Below are 17319 nucleotides of genomic sequence, written 5' to 3' on the forward strand. Positions count from 1 at the left end.
ATGTATAGAAGAACCAAACAATTGTAAATACACAAAATTAAATATTTTTCTAGGGTGTGGCAGCTGTAACTTGCACTAGCCTCTGAAAGATCGCTTGGATGACAATGTGATTTAAATAATTGCATTTATAAGATCGATGCGATTTTTTAAGAAGATTGATAGATGTAGTGCTTCTGTTATTGTAGTGAAAATAATTGAGATTTCATTAAAAAATGATTCGGAATGTAAAAAATGCTTGGCACGAAAAATTTTCCTTTTAAAATTTCAACACACATGTCCACCGTTCTGTAACGTTCTACAATGCAAAATATTTGTCAACATTCGTCGTGCTGTCAGCTGCGAAAAACAAAACCTTCCACTTACCTAGTTCTGCTAATCATGCATAGAATCACAGAAAATTTGTTTTTTGCTGAAGGTTAAATTATAAAAAGTTTTACGTAAAGTCAGTACACAAGTTCTGACCATTAGCTGTGTCCAATTTCGTGATTGGGCGGGTATTTCTCGTGAAAAAACTTCTACCCGTTCCCAGTGCTACCCGTAACAATTTCAACTCCAAACCAACGAACCATGCGATAACTGGCCAACGACAAGCTAATTCCGCCGTAACATGAACAGTTACGACTCTCTTGGTGGCAACAGTGCTGGTCCATCCGGTACCGCAGCCGTATGTCACTGGCTAAAGCACATGAAGCTGTATCGGGTGGTGTTAGTTGTGGTAGTTTGCTCGCTAACGCTACCGTTTGTCTTCTACAATTTGCTCGTCCACGAAGAATCGAGCGTCCAGCACAACGACATCCACCGGTCCCGGTCGCAGCTTTTCACGTTCGAAGATGTGAGCCCACTGAAAGCGGCCGATCTGAAGCTACGCATTGACGAGATGCTACGCATGAAGGGTACGGTGTCGCTTGAGCTGCGTGATCTTGAATCCCGCCGCCAGAAGCTACAGTCGGACATTGGACTGTACAATCAGAAAATTGACGAACTGAAGCAGGAACTCGCACGCCAACAGACAGAACTGGATCGATTAAAGATTTCCGTAGAGCAAGCACAGGTAGCGCAACGAGAAGCGGTGCTTCGCAACACGCCGGAACTGGCGCTTCCGCGTGCACTGTTTTCAGACTCGCTGCCAACCGAGATGCGTCCAATCGGTGCCGAACAGAGTCGGGGGTGTAAAATGAGCATCTGTTTCGATCATTCGCGCTGCAGCCTAACATCCGGGTTTCCGGTGTATCTGTACGATCCGGACACAACGTCCGTTGTTAGCGATGGGTACGATATCGACGGGTTCTTAAAGACCACCATCAAACAAACGCTCGGTTACAATGCACACCTTACGACGGATCCGAAAAAGGCGTGCGTATTCCTCGTGCTCGTCGGTGAAGCACTTTCCGAGCAAGAAGTTTTGAAGAACAATCGCTATAACACGGCGCAGGGTGGTTCCGATCGGTCGTTAGCTGAGTCCGCCTCGTCGCATCAATCAAGTCTGAACGTTACACGGCTCCGCTTGCTTCCATACTGGGGTGGTGACGGCCGGAATCATGTGCTGCTAAACTTTGCACGCCGGGAAATAGGCCCCGGTACGGGTAACATGCTACAGAGCCACACGATGGATACGGGTCGAGCTATGTTGGTACAGTCCAGCTTCGATGAAAGTCAATTTCGCATCGGTTTCGATCTGATTGCACCACCCATCCTGGGACCGCCCGGTGGAGATGTGTGGCAGGAGTGTGCCCCAATGCTGCCGGCCAGACGGAAGTATCTGCTCAGCTTCCAGGGTGAACTGCACGGTCAGAATGGAACGCTAGGTGTGGCGGGACCGCACGGTACGGACGACACAGAAAGTGACACCGTGGACGAGTTCATCATCGAGCATCTGAAGGAGATGTCCTCGGGTAGGACACAGGATTACTTTATGCTGCAGTTCGAGTGTGTACCGGCCACCGAGCAACGGAGTCCTTCGGGTTTGCGCGAATGGTCACTGTGCGGGACGGATAATTCGAGGAAAGCCGTACTGAAAGAATCGACCTTCGCATTGCTGCTAGCGCCAGGAGGAGGAAGTACGAGTTCCACATTGCTGCAGGCACGGCTGTACGAGGCGCTACGAGCTGGGGCGATTCCGCTCGTGCTGGGCGGCGATCAGGTCCAGCTACCGTACGCGGAAACGATCGATTGGAGGCGTGTGGTGATTTCGCTACCGAAGGCACGCATTACCGAGCTACACTTTCTGCTGCGTGCCATTCCCGATGCGGATTTGCTAACGATGCGCCGCCAGGGTCGATTGGTGTGGGAACGTTACCTTAGCTCGGTACAGTCGACCGTCGATACGATCGTGGCAAGTCTGCGCAATCGGCTCGGTATCCCACCGAAACCGATCCCCTCGGTGATAGCGCATAGCGTTTTTAATTCGTCGTTTGTCCCGCTCAAATCAGACCCCGTTATTGATACCGAACCGGAAGAATCACTCGGTCCAATTGAACCACCGTACCCGAGTCCGGCATTCCGTCGTAATTACACCGCGACGCTTGTGCAGTCTCGCGAAATGTGGAACGATTGGGCGGATCCGTTCGCACTCTATCCGCAACTCCCGTTCGATCCCGTACTTCCTTCGGATGCGAAATTTATCGGCTCCCACATGGGCTTTCGTCCGATCGGGAAGGGAGCGGGTGGTACGGGGAAAGAGTTTGGTGAATCGCTCGGTGGTAACTATCCACGCGAACAGTTCACGATCGTCATACTGACGTACGAGCGAGAGCAGGTGCTAATGGATTCGCTGAGCCGATTGTACGGTCTACCGTACCTGCACAAAGTGATCGTCGTGTGGAACTCACCGAAACCACCGCTAGAAGATCTCCGTTGGCCAGACATTGGTGTGCCGGTGCATGTCGTTCGTGCACCACGCAATTCACTCAACAATCGCTTTCTGCCCTTCGATGCGATCGAAACGGAGGCGGTACTATCGGTGGATGACGATGCCCATCTGCGCCACGATGAGATACTGTTTGGGTTTCGCGTTTGGCGTGAGCATCGGGACCGTGTCGTTGGTTTCCCCGGTCGCTTTCATGCGTGGGACGTAAACTCGCTCGACTCGTGGAACTACAACTCGAACTACAGCTGCGAGCTAAGCATGGTGCTGACCGGTGCCGCCTTCATACACAAGTACTACACGTACCTGTACACATACACCCTACCGCAGGCAATACGCGAAAAGGTGGATGAGTACATGAACTGTGAGGACATTGCGATGAACTTTCTCGTCTCGCACGTAACACGCAAACCACCGGTCAAGGTAACATCGCGCTGGACGTTCCGCTGTCCCGGCTGTCCGGTGTCGCTCAGTGAGGACGATACACACTTCCAGGAACGGCACAAGTGTATCAATTTCTTTACCAAGGTAAGCGAATGGGAATGGTTTTTTTTGGGGGTGGTGGATTTTATTGCTGGACTAAGCTATTAGGAGTAAAAATCGTAGTACGCACGATCGCAGCTCACCGTAGCTCTTGATGTGGACGGTGGACAGTTGTTCAAGAGTTTCGAATGGCAAGGTTTGTGTTTGTCGCTTGTTTCGTTACCAGTTTCCGAGCTCTCACGATGAATATCGATATCTGTTTGAATCACTTCCGGAACAATGCTGGAACTACTGATGATCTTACTCTCACTCGTTTGAGTTGATGCTGCAACAGAACTTGTTCACTTTCGCGATTCTTTTCTTTTGCGCACCTTTCCGCTTCGTGCGTCTCTTCCGTTTGTTTTTGGATTTCATGTTATGACCGACCATTTAAACCTTTCCACAGCGAGACCTTTTGGGCGTTTTGTTGTGATTTAGCAGCTTGCTTGTGATTTTGCGATTGGGAAGAATACTGTTACCAGCTTACTTTGTGTACACAAGACTAATAATTTCCATATTCCTCTCTTCTCTTTTCGCAGGTGTTTGGATACACACCCCTACTAAACACCCAGTATCGGGCCGATTCGATCCTGTTCAAAACGCGAATACCGCACGACAAACAGAAATGCTTTAAATTTATCTAAAATCTTATTCCACTTCGGTTCGATGCGCAAAATTGAACCGATCCATCGAACGATCGACTCCGTCCGTCCCTGTTCGTTGTTCAGCATGTGTGACACACGGACACGGATGTCGGTAGCGGGTATGCATTCTTCTCTCTACTACGGGCGAACTTTCCACATACCACTACAACAGCAGCAACAACATCCACCTAACCTGGGAAACGCTAGATAGAGTTACTATACTGCTAGGGAATTTTAATAGCCACCTTCAAGTTGGTGCACTGTTATTAGTACGACGCGTATTAAGCAAAAACTGGATGCCATGAGTAGATGTAATTTCCAGTGTAGAAGATTTAGCTTCTATTAATTTTACTTCACTTTACGAACAACTACATGACTGTAATATGGGGTGGGATGGAAAGAAAAACCGTACCTTGTTTTTAACGGTACTAAAGCGGAACCGCAGGCATGCTTTTATCCACCAGCAGGATAAACATTATTGCACCAGTTGCAGTTTGCAAAGCAATTCCGATTCCACAAACCAATTGGAACATCCCCTTTGGATTAGCTCGTAATGTCCTAAAAGACGGTAGCATAATTCCCGTAACGCTTAGGTTAGCCGAACAATTTTATTTCCGGCTACGACTGAGAAGCAAACGCAAAAAAAGAAAAGCAATCACGTTTGAAAGGCAAACGTGTATACATATGTGAAAAATATGTTGTTATAGGTTATACCAGAACAAATAAGTAGTTTTACTGTTGCTTAAAACACTCCGGCAAGTTCGGGATCACCGACCCACCCATTCCGTCGGGTTGGGTGTTTGTTTCCACGCGTTACCCCTAGTCTTCGGTTAGCCAGTTTTCGTACACGTTGAGATGTATGTTTTATCGACTAGTTTTTTAGGTACTTAGGTGCAGCTTTAAGTGAGAATACAGGTTAGGTTGTATTGGTGTACTCATTCGATTGTAAGCAATGATCTGTACTGAGAAAAGACTAATATAAAATGACATGTATACTGTGCGTGTGATGATAATAACAATTTAAAAAAATGTCCGAATGTGAGGGGTTCAAAATTGGGAAAATCAAAAATCTTCCACACCGTTTAAAAAGGTGAGCAATTTTCTCACTCTTCCAATTCGAGCAGTGATTCTCACCGAAGCAAGCCCAAAAATTTGTTGCTCACTAATCATAGTGGAAAATTCGATTTGAAAATGTGGTTAAAAGTATGAAATTTTATTTTTTTATGAAAATATTTTCCATTTTGATTTTGAGAATCATTCCCAAAAGTTTTTAACGATTGTTTTAATAAGTTTACAAAAAAGCTAAGACATAACACAGACATTTTTAAATTCATAATTAAGTAAATAAGACAAGAAGCACACCGTAATGAACAAAACGTTAAAACAACAAAAAACTTTTAAAGATACATTTCGCTTAAATAGATACCTGCTTTATAAAACTCATGGAAAGTAATGTAAACTATCTTAAATAAGTTCCCATTACTCTATTTTACATCACATTAACTGCCATTTTCAAACTGCTTTGTACAAAACTTGATTTGTTTCCCTCGCGCAATCACATGGCAGAAAAAGAGAGAGAGAGAAAAAGAGAGTGGAGAAATGATTGCATTAAACACCCCCTCACACCCCCTTCCACAAAAAGCTTCACGGAGATGTGTGTGGGCCCGCTAGTGGTAGCAATCAGCTCGGGCTCAGGCGCTCTCTCACGAAAACGGTTTTTCGGGACGATTTTTGGGGCGAGAAGCACGGAAAAATTGCTAGCCCGTCGCTCGGTTTCGGGAGCTCGGTGTGTGTGCACGGCCACAGCGATTTTCCACTCACTCGTCACAGCCGTAACGGGACGGGAAAGAAAAGCGTTTTCGGTCTCGCGGTTTGGCCAGTTTTCAGTGCTCTTGTTACTTGTCGGTTCTGCATTTCCCTGTGTTTTTTTTTGGTTAATGGGTTTTCCGTTCGGAATTCGGTCGACCGATCCCAGAACGTGTCTACATCCAACGTCCGAGAATCGGTGTAAAACAAGTGTATGGCCTGTGCGTGTTCGTTTCTTATGCAAAAGGAAAAATTCATCATTCCGAGATGGTGTAAGGTGCCCTGATCTGTTTCCATCTATCCATCTTCCACTTATAAGCAAAAAAAGCCTGGGTGCGGGGGCGCTCGTGACGAAAAAATTTTCCATGGCGCTTGTGTGTGTGTGTGTGCGTGTTTTTTTTTAATAAGAAGATAAAATGATAGCAAGTGTTCGTAGAAGAAGAGCGATGGAAAATTATGGGGAGAAAAAACGGAAAGGCGATGTGGCTGTTCCTGGGTGGTGTTCTGGAATTTGGAGCAAATTTGCAAACTCACATCCCCACACACACACACACACACACACAGACACACACGCACGCACACGTTAATACAAACACATTCACGCAAACGCACACATATCCTGCAGGAAACTGCAGATTGTGAAAAAAAGGGGCGAAAGATAAGAAGTGAAAAATTTTAAAGCCATTATGCTGCTGTTTGTAGCCTCCCCTGCTTCATTCCCCTCGCTACCCTAGCCTCCCTTCCTTTCCCACTCCATAAAAAAGGACTTTCCGTCCTGGTGTTTGTGTGACCTAGTGCATATGCTACTGTTCAGCTCGTCCAGGCAGCAGGAAAGGAGGAGTCCAACAGATTGCTCTTGCTTCATCTCTCACAGCCTTCACAGGTTGACCACCCTTTTGTGGACATCCGTTTTGCTTCCCAGCTGGGCCCACCGGTGACCCAAAACGTTCGAAAGGACCAATTTTCGAGTTGGAGTTTTCAAAAACTTCTTCAGTTCCCGTCTGTGTTTTTCCAACAGTTGGTGCAAAGAAATGGTGCGACCTCAAAATCTAATTCACTCACAAGTTGTACAGAAAGAGAGAGAGAGAAAGAAAGAGAGAGAGAGTGTGGCCCGCAATCATTTTCCTTTTTTTTTGGAATGAATCCTCGAGAACTAAAGCTCGGTTATGTGGTGAAAATTTTCTAAAAAACTGCACAATTCTGCTAAGAAAAACTGAAACCAGTGAAAGGATTACTGAAAACTGTGAATCTAAAGCGAAACGCATTTATCGGATGTCCTTTTTGGTGTAGAAACGAAGCAACGTGTGATCCTGATACCAGCAAAAATGGAAAAAAGCAACAACAAAAAGGAGAAAGAAGAATGTGTGGAAGTGGTTTTCTTTTCTACTTCCACACCTCCCCTCCGCCCCTTCCTCCCGTTTTGCCACCTCGTGTCCGTACTTCCCTTTTTGGGGCCCTAATCTGTGGGCCTTTACTGTGCGCGCGCGTTCCTGTCCATGTGTGCGAGAGAGGAAGCAGCGACTTTTTTCCTGCTACGTGTATGTGTGTGTATGGGTGCGTGTGAATTTTCTTTCCATTGTTGCAATTCCCTGCTACGCTCATCCTGTCCTGTCCGAAAGGAGCAGCGAGAGCGAACGAGAGCGCTCTGTGCTCTCGCCTTCACCTTATCCGATGCTCGCAAGGATCGCTTGGCGTAGCGTTGCAACAAACACAAGGGGAGACACACACACACAAACACACACACAGAAGCAAGCACAGTGATGGGGTCTGTATACGGTGCATACCCGCCAGTGGCGCTACATCTCGTGTGTGTGTACTCCTCCACCTCTTTTCTGTGTGTGCTGAGGACAGCCCAGTTCCGAAGATATGAAGCATGCTACCAAGCACTAACAAACTTCGAAGGATGTAGTATATGTATGTGTGTATGTGTTTAAATGTAGAAAATTCACTTAGGGATGGAATTAGTGTCACGTTAATGTCCGGTCCTCATCCTTACAAGTCTTCTGACGGAAGGATGCTAATGGATGGCCATGAAGGTATTAGCACCTGTGTAAGGAAGCTAACGCCAAGCAACATATACCGTGGCCAACGATTGTAATAGGGTAGCAAAAGGCCAGAGGTTTCGATAGATGACAAGGTGAGTATAGATTAGACCATCATCGAGGAATGGATCCTGAAGTCAGAAAAAAAATCCCACACCACTTCACCGTCCAACGTCGCTTTCCATGTGTGCCATTTTGTGTTTTTATTGCATTGACCTACCGTGCGCTGCCATGGCAAGACCGGATTCCGGCAACCATATTGTACGATGCGGTTCGTTGGCTCCCGGCTTATAGATCCAACAAATTAAATCATATCGCCCACCGTGGTCTCGGTGGTCCGTCTGGTTCGTCTGCTAACAACGAACTCCTCGTACTCGTAGCGTTATCAGATTTGCTACCGTTGAGGATCGATACCCATATCATGGGCCGTATCAAGGTACGATGGGATCGCGAACCTTTCGTTCACCTTTCACCGAGCGGAACGATTTCTTAGTGGACAATAAATTTCCACACATCCGACCGAGATCACCTCGGGTGACTTGGTACGGTGGAAAAGCGGCACGAACCTTTACGCATAGTGAGGGCGAATAAGTTTGCATTGTTTACGACGAGTTGAGTACTGCCGATCGCGTTTCAATACTTTCCTGCTTTCGTTGGAAACGGGAAAGGGGAAGAAACCCCTGTAAAGTGTCACAAACAAACAAAACATACGACTCCGCATACACACCACCATTTATGGGACAAAGATGGCCGTGGGGATGTGTCTCATGTGTTAATGCGTATGTGCACGTAAAGGATTGAGCTTCACGTTTAGTAACTTAATGGGTTGGACAAGAAAAAACTGTTTTTTTTTTTGGAAAAGTTTTTCCATCAAAATTAGATTGAACAATAATTATTGGTCTCTTTTTTTAATTTAAAAAATTACCAAAAATGGAGCACTCAACCTATAATTGTGATTCCTGTATATATTTTTTTTGACCTATATTCCACACAGCACTTGCTCACCGTGTCTTTTGCAGGAAACGGGCTAAAGTGCGCCCTGACCGTGATGTGCGTTTTTTCACCCCCCCAACAACCCCTCATTTATGGTGTTGGTGACCCCAAACGAGCATGGTAGCGCTTGTCTTCATTGTCACCGCTAACGCGCTGACAACGGACGTACTCACACACACACACACCACGGCTATTACTCATTCCCAAACAAAAACTACTACCCATACCGCCCCCTCCTTCCTTCCACTCGCCCCGGGAAGGTGTGCAATTTTCCAAACCAACACCAAAAAAGAAAAGCTCCGCCATCCGCATTAAATACAATTTTACGGCCATTCCTTCCACAATTTCCAAACTAATGTTTGGTGCCCGCTTTTTTGACGTGTTTCCGTTACAGCTTATCAGGACAATTTTCCTGGGCCATCGTCAGAGCGTAATCCTTATCGTGATACTGTCAGCACCGTGTACTACACACGCGCACATAACGCGCATACCGATGCTGAACGTTTGGTACCGCACACACACACACACACCTGCATACAAGCGCTCATCGACCACGGTCGTCAGTGTGGCCGTGACGTCCACACGAAGACAGTCCGCCCAAAACACGGATGGCAGAATTATGATTCCCACACGCGCTGATACGCCTCATCTGCTTGTGTGTTTTTTTTTTTTGCAACCCCCTGTCACCAATACTAACCCAAAACCCCCATTTATTACTACTGCGTGTTCCGTTGTGCGTTGTGCCTTCATTTCCACCCCCCCCCCCTCCCCCCTCTTACACACACACACACCTGTGCAGTTGAACGAGAAGCTGCTGGTGTTTGCTTTGCTTACGAAATCGGACAAAATCATTTGCGGATTGGAGTTTTTTAATGTTGGAACAAAAAAAAAGCTAAAGTCTCTGTTATCAGCACACACGAATGTGATAACGTATTTGCGAACGATCTTCTCCTCACATCTTCATCGATGAATGGGGTTTTTCAGTGCACAAAATTACATACGCTACATCAAGTGAAAACACACGCACACACACACTGAATCAATCGATTGTGCTTTTGTGGGTTGTGCATCATCGTCTGCATCATCGGAAAAATCGTCTAGGTGAAGTTTTGTGGTGACCAGTCTGGTGGCCTAAAGTAAAGTCATCGTGCTAGCGATGCTACCAGCGTACTATTCGCTCACACCAGCGCTTCTGGAAAGCTTCTCACCGTAGCCCGTTGTGAGCTGTGAGTCAATGCGAATCAACCTTTTGACAAAGGGGAACCAGACAGTGTACACAGTCATCGGGTGTCCTAGAAGCGATTAAAAGATCATCCTTTCCCCCCCTTATTGAATGCTGCTCCGACACTGAAGTGATGTGCATTATTATAAAGTGCAGTTGTCTTTGAATGTATGTTGTCCACCATATAAGCCACTATAGTGCCAGACGTTGTGAAGTTAAAGTAAAAATTTGTTTGATTGTTTTCCCTTCCCGGAATTAAGCCCCCCCTGTAATATGTTGTTTTGTGTTTGGTTGATGATAAAATATTGTGTAATTTTAAAACGTTGTGAATTTTTATAACTTTAGAGCGATTTTTCTTTGTCCTGGCGAGTGTGACACAGTTGTTGGTAGGGATGTGTTTAAAATAGCAATCAATTTACTGCTCCATATGTTCGTGTGGATATCGGAAGAAAAGCAATTTTTTATTTACACTTTTAAACCAATTTAAATTGTGAAGCAAACTGGAAGCTGTGTTGGTGTGTGAAATATGTTACAAGAAAAATAATTCCCCTATTGTCATATTATATTCACAGGTATTGAAATAAAGTGTCCAGTGTGAAAGTATTGAAGCGTTAAAAAACGCTGCCTCTCAAATATGCAGTTCCAAAAGTGTGAAAAAGCAGTGAAAAAGCTTATCGAAAAACAAACAGGTTAACTGAAACGGTTCCGAAAGTGTCGTGAAACAAAGGAGCGCCAGCTGGTGTGGTTTTGCTGCTTACTGTGTACGATGGTGTTGGTCATGCATTGGTTCGCTGCTGGTGGTGATTGTGCCGCTGCTGCTAATCATGGTGAAGTGAGTGAACCCCACCATGGCTGACGAGCGTGTTTACTGGCGTACGAGCAAGCGCTAACTGTCACTGATTCACGCTGCCATCCATGTGCATGGTGCGTCGTCCGTTAATCTGCAATTCGATTCGTTGCGTCCGCACAATCGATTAGTGAAGCCGCGTGGTTGGCAAATCATCAAAAAAAACACGCGTGCATGATACAATCTGGTGGAATCAAAAAAAAAAACTCCCCCCCGAGCATGTGTGTTTACCCGTGCCCATATGGTTTCCAAAATCAAAGATACGATTACGAGATGGTGTAAATGTGTGAGTGTTTGTGATTTGTGTAATGAGTATTTGTTTTGTGGTACAACGAATTTTTAACACATCCGATTAACGCGTAGTAAACGGAGCATGAGACAACAGTAAGGTGGTGTAAGGCAGGAAGAAAGAAAATGCTCCTTCCGATAGTGATGCGATGGTAAGGATTATGCACCAATACATTCGATTAGGCGATGAAGAAGCGAAGCGTGATTTTGTGAGGAAAAAATGGAGACCATATCAAAACTGTATCCTCCGTAAGGCGACAAACAGTGGTGAATAGCAGCCGAGGTAAGTTTGCTTGGTGAAAAGTGGTTAAAATATTTATGATTTTAAAATTGCATTACAAATAAAGGTGTACTTTATGCCTTGCGTTTGAGAAAAGATAGTAAAATCCCTAAGCAGACATGGTTTTTCTTTGGTTAATACCGCTTAACGATAAATGTGGTACGAAACTAAAGAAAAAGCAACTTTTATTTTTTTACTTTCGAAATACTACCGATGATGAGATTTAGTGAGATTCGAACAATCTCACGCTGTCTCATTTCATCACACTTTCATCTCATTAGTCGACATTCGTTGAGTAGCCCATGAGTACCCTAATCCGTAGAATGAAACATTTCACTGCGAGCGTAATGTGGTACTCGCAGGCTCATTGTTTCCTGCCGCACTCATACCATTAGTGAGTACCGCTCGCAGTCGCACCGTTCTAGTGTACTCTTTCGCACACTTACCCATTTTTCACAGTTCATCGGAGCATGCGCCGATAATGAAAATTGACTTTCACATTTGCTCTGGCACGGGCTTGAAGGGAAGCACTCCAGCTGTCTGGTGGAAGTGGGGCAATGAAGAAGAGCGGCGCAAATTGACAATGCGTCAAGCAGTGTGGGAAAGTTGGCTAGGGCTTTCGATGGTGCGTTTTGTTTTTTTTTTTTTGTGTATTTTGCTTCTATTTTACACATATATGGCTCTCACAGATAAATTCGTTTGTGAGTGTGTGTCGGTTCCTCAACCGTTTCACGTTTGACCACCAACGAAGCAAAACAGTTGTCATTGAAGGGCACCATTGGTTGGGCGTCTGTTTCAGTAACCCACGCACATTCTTACACTAGCGGGCACAGGAAATGGGTAGCTTGCATGTGAGCGTACGTGCCGTTTACGTGCGAAGCAGATAAGCTCGTGACGTAGGGCGCGTTACGATACGAGCTAAGAATCGATGATGGTTGCATGTGAGCAAACTAAACAAAAAAAAAATCATATTCGGGGATCGATCCTGGGCATGGGAATGGTCACTTAACAGAACAAAACAAACGATGGCAGTGAATCTGTTTGATCGTTTCGCGTTATTCAAGAACGATGTTTTTTACTATTTTTTGTTATTAAGGAGTGTTTTTATAAAGCAAAATATGTAAATAGCGTTTTTCGTTGTTTCAATGTGTATCATTTCATTTTATGAATAATAAACAGCTAAATTCGAGCATCGTTTTTGGTTGATGGAGACGCCTGGTGTTTCTTTTAAAAAATATAATGGAGATGCCTAGTGTTTCTTTTCATAAATATAATGGAGACGCCTGGTATTTCTTAAAAAAAAAATATAATAAATGCTTCTTTTAAAAATTGTAATGGAGACGCCTAATGTTTCTCTAAAAAATGCAATGGAGACGCCTAGTGCTTCTTGGAAAAAAAGTAATGGAGACGCCTAGTGTTTCTCTTAAAAACTTAATGGAGACGCATGGTATTTTACAAAAGAATTTTAAAAACTATCCCTTTTAACGAAAATACGATGTAAAAACTGTATGGTTTTCAATATGCCTTACTTTCTTATCACATTAATACGTGAAACAAATGAGTAACCAATCTAATGATATGCTTCTTTATTCCACACCACTAGGATTCGCCAAAAAGCACACACACATACCACTGTCTGAAAAGCATTCAACCCATTCATAATGCAAGTCGTTCGGCAACGAAAACCGTACCAATCGTTTCTAGTCATGCATCATTCATCCTGAGTAAGTGGTCGGGTGGGTGGTGCGTCTTGGCAACACGCCACAGCTTCCATCGTGCTCTCGTGGTGGACGGTGGAAGCGTTTGTAATTTGACTGGTTCGTTGCGCAGTAGCAGCAACGAATAACCAACGGCACCATCAGCAGTTCACAAAATCAGTGACGTTGCGCTGAGAAGATGTTCACCCAAACCAACCGCGACATTCGATTCTCCAGTGTAGCCAACGGTGACGATAACGACGACGATGGTTCTAGGCGTCGTGGCCAGCCAGTTAGCACAGTGCAACCCGACCGTGCATGGTGTGCCGGAAGACTGTGCCGCGTAGAAGTGATCGCGATCCGCTGCCGGTGCAACAGTGAATTCGATGCCAGTGATGGACTGCAAGTGACGAACCGGGATCAATACGCCGATACGGACGGTACGGGTCGCACCGTTGATGAACCATCGTTTGCGGATTTGTTTCGCAAGAAGAAAAAGTGTTGACAGTATGGTGGTGTGCTAGCAGCCGGCAATTAGTGTTGAAGGTGTGCAACAAAAGCATAAAAAAGGTAGAATTTACTAAACCAATGATACTCTGTGAAGTGAAAGTACGTACTATCGGTGTTAATGTGCCAGTCAAACAATACCCAAGTGCTAACATCATACTGCATATCTCAGCGCGAAACCAGGCGCAATAGTTTGCGAAAGAAAAACGGGGAGAAAAACATGGTAACTAAGTAAAAATACATTCCAGATGTGAAAGATAAACGAAAACCATCGCGCTATGTGTAATTTGTGATAAAAAATTGTTAACTACGGCAAACATAAGTAACCAAATCGCCAGTACAACGGCCGTTTCGTGGCCAGACATGTGTACGGAATCGATAAACAAGGTGCGAATTGGTGTTTACGGAAATACGAACTTTACTCGTTTTGCTTTTGCGTGAAATATGCCCCCGTTGGCTAGCGTGTAGTAGCGAACGTGTGTAAAAGGGGAAAAAAATCACAGTTCACGGATCGTAGTGTGAATTATTATCAAAGCGATAGCAACATGGACGACATGCCCGATCTGTCGCACCTGACGCAGGAGGAACGGGCCATCATCGAGGGTGTGATGATGCGCCAGAAGCAGGAGGAGGAACGAGAGAACGAGATTATGCGGTAAGTTAGGGGAAAAGGGAGTAGAAAAAGTAAATATTTTTTTTCACCCAACCAATGAAGTCGATTATGCAAACAAAAAAATGTAAATGCTGCAGTTAATGTTAAATAATGGAAAGAGTTGGTAAAACATAAATAAATAATTGCAGTACGATGTGCCGGTGCATCTATAGCCGGGGCCTTGCATTGGTAATTGATATGCAATCAAACGGGCCAGCTATAATAAAGGGTGGCAAATAGTGTAAAATGTAATGTAAAATTAACATTTTCCTATTTGCTTTTGCACGCTTTGTGGGGCAGAGAAAAAAAGCAAGCAATTATTTAAAAGCTATTTTAAAACTCGATTATTGATGTCGTGTGCAGCACACTTGGTATGGGCTACGCCATACACGGTTAAAATCACTGACGGGTGTGACGGAAAAAATGGGCCATTTGATGCAAATTAACATTCCGTTCATAGAATAGACAGTTTTTCCTCTATTTGTCTAACGACATATTAATAAATTGTTTTTTATTGTAATTGTGACACATGTTAAGAAAAGTACAGTAGAACGCCGATTATCCGTGCTCTTCGGAACTCGGTGTGTAATGGATGAACTTCCTATTGAGATTTTTATGTTTTGTCATGATCGGGTTTGCAGTTAATATGTCGATACGCCTTTGGAACTGTCATTTCCGAGCTGCACGAATAATGGGACAGCCAGATTAAAGGTACCCGGATAATCGGCGCTCCCCTGTATTTAATAAATATACCATTTTGCTGGATGAAATATACGATTAAAACATTTCATTCAGTATCTAACCTTGTTTACTGTCACTTGCTATACAATCGTTTACAGACGCAAACAGGACGAGGTGGCCACGCTCGTCGACTCGATCCGACAGAAGTCGGAGCAACAGAAGAAGGCAGGTGTCGAGCTGGAGGCCACGTGCCATATCTGCCTCAAGACCAAGTTCGCGGACGGTATTGGCCACATCTGTCACTACTGCAACATTCGCTGCTGTGCCAAATGCGGTGGCAAAGTAACACTACGCAACAATAAGGTAAGCGAACAAGATTGATGCTCACATTGTTTGATTTGATTGTTTGATGTTAAATAGGGATAAAATAATGGTTTACGAGGGTTTCTTTTTTAATTTTTTAAAGCAAATATTACTACATTTATTGGCTAAAAACGTAGTTCAAATGTACGTAGAAAGGAATCTTTTCTATGGCAATAGTATAACTTTAGGCGTTTTTATCCTTTAATACCTATTTCCGAGCTTTAACAGTAAAATCCTGGTGTAAAACTAAAGCTAAAGCTTTCACAACTTTTTATTACAACAATCAAATAAAAGCCAATACGATATACAACCCCGATAGCAGACAAGTCAAACGCCACGTCCTTCGTTATATTGATTGAAGATTTCTTAGAAACGTATCACCCGACCCCCATCAGGGAAGACGATGCGCTGAATCCAGTGATGGCGATGAAAAATGCGCCGAAAAGCAAATGTTAAAACGGGACAGAAGCGTTGTAAGAGAAAAGTAAGGCAAACCACAGTACCCCACAAACCAAAAACAAAAAACACACACACACGAAAAAAAAGAAATACCCTCGGTGAAGGAACGTGAGCACGCGCGCACGAGGAGGCAACACTGTATCGCACGGCGCTCGGAGTTGGAAAGTCATCGAAGATGAAAACTTTACCACGTTTTGCTTCCCACACACACCACTACGATTAGGCGTACCCCGGCGGCTAGGCCGCCTACCTTTTTTTTTAGGGCGGCGAAAGAAATGCGAATGAATGAAATGACGTCATTTCCAAGGAATGGTACTCGGGACGGGGCTTTTGCCACGCGGCTTACACAGCTCATCCGGCCCCTCGTCAACGGGTATTGATTTTTGATTTATGAACGGGAACGCGGGTGGATTTGCGAATTCTTCTGCCACAGTGTTAACGATCGAACCGATCTCCCACAAACACATTTGTCTGTGCTTCATAAGGAAGAATGGAGCAACCGCCCTCCTCCACCCGAAGACAATGAGCCACAAATGTGTGGTATAGGCTTTGGCATCGACAAGGCAGTGCAGAACACCATTTACATGGGTCATAATTTTTGGCTTCAATTTCTTCTGGTTGGTCATAACGAAGAAAAAAAAAAAAAAGGAAATCTTTGCGTTGGACGCTTGATTGTGGTGCATGTGGGGGTGGGGGGATGAAGAGGAGAAGGAAGAGAGGTGGGGGAACATAATATAAGTGAACATAATTTTAAGTACCCGTTCTCACATTTCCTGCGTGTGTTCGTGATTTGTCTCGTTGCGGTATGCACTGTCCTGTGTCTAGTCTAGGCATTCATTCGGTTCCGTCCTTGTCATTATCGTTACGCCTAGCGGTGGTGGCCCTCTACCGCACCAACGCAGCAGACGATATCCGAACCTAGGCTGCTCTGCCGGCGCTGGGTTGGGCTTGAGCTGCTTTTGGTCTCATCAGCATAGGCGCCCAGAATGCTGGTGCCAGTTTTCTCCAAAAATCCAATCCGCATATGCTACGCGCGGCACTACGATCGTCGTTATCCCAGCTATGTCTAGCTTCGACTTGACTCCTTCTCGCCGTGACACCGAAATGCCCGTTAGCAACCGAGTCGGAAGTTGCTTTTCTTTTTTGCGCTGTCAATGCTACTAGCAAAATGCTAAGAGGATGCTGCCACGAGACGGACAGTTTGACTGACTATTAACGCAGTCCGTCGTGTAGCTCGTGTATGTCGTGTGGCACGGAAAGCCGGCCCATTTTCCAGCCCAATAACGGAGCGCGAATGGTGCAAGGGACGACCGGGTGGCGACCTTAGCGAACGTCGTCGCCGATGAAATATGACGAAAATCTGAAGTGGCATTGCACTGTGCTTCGCCAAAAAGTGGGCACCGGCTTTCGTCCGGCTTTCCCGGTCGTTTGCCTTTCATTTCCTTTCGCTTTG

General features: G+C 45.0%; 2 protein-coding genes across 12 annotated transcripts in view; both read left to right on the top strand.

Moving 5' to 3' along the window:
* Positions 1 to 331: 331 nt before the first annotated feature.
* Positions 332 to 5029, top strand: LOC125760997 (exostosin-3). The gene is made up of 2 exons (XM_049421711.1): positions 332 to 3391; positions 3925 to 5029. Exons 1-2 carry the CDS (start codon positions 608 to 610, stop codon positions 4027 to 4029), a joined length of 2889 nt encoding a protein of 962 aa, XP_049277668.1. The 5' UTR covers positions 332 to 607; the 3' UTR covers positions 4030 to 5029.
* A 785-nt stretch (positions 5030 to 5814) lies between these two features.
* LOC125760986 (regulating synaptic membrane exocytosis protein 2) overlaps positions 5815 to 17319 on the top strand; it is a 54109-nt gene continuing 42604 nt past the window's right edge. For 5 of the 11 annotated variants that reach the window (XM_049421663.1, XM_049421669.1, XM_049421668.1 and 2 more), the window contains exons 1-4: positions 5815 to 6112; positions 10665 to 11510; positions 13111 to 14366; positions 15203 to 15407. In XM_049421663.1, coding sequence (XP_049277620.1) covers positions 14257 to 14366; positions 15203 to 15407 — 315 coding nt within the window. In that variant the 5' untranslated portion in view covers positions 5815 to 6112; positions 10665 to 11510; positions 13111 to 14256. The remainder of the gene's footprint in view (positions 6113 to 10664; positions 11511 to 13110; positions 14367 to 15202; positions 15408 to 17319) is intronic. The other 6 variants (XM_049421671.1, XM_049421674.1, XM_049421664.1 and 3 more) reach the window with 5 other exon arrangements.

The sequence above is a fragment of the Anopheles funestus genome, chromosome 2RL (genome assembly GCF_943734845.2).
Source record: "Anopheles funestus chromosome 2RL, idAnoFuneDA-416_04, whole genome shotgun sequence".
NCBI classification, from domain to species: Eukaryota; Metazoa; Arthropoda; class Insecta; order Diptera; family Culicidae; genus Anopheles; species Anopheles funestus.

Excerpts from the sequence above, each read along its gene's own strand:
- LOC125760997 (XM_049421711.1), top strand. The coding sequence starts at position 608 with ATGAACAGTTACGACTCTCTTGGTGGCAACAGTGCTGGTCCATCCGGT. Across the intron at positions 3,392-3,924 it reads GTATCAATTTCTTTACCAAG|GTGTTTGGATACACACCCCT; the intron begins GTAAGCGAATGG and ends CTCTTTTCGCAG.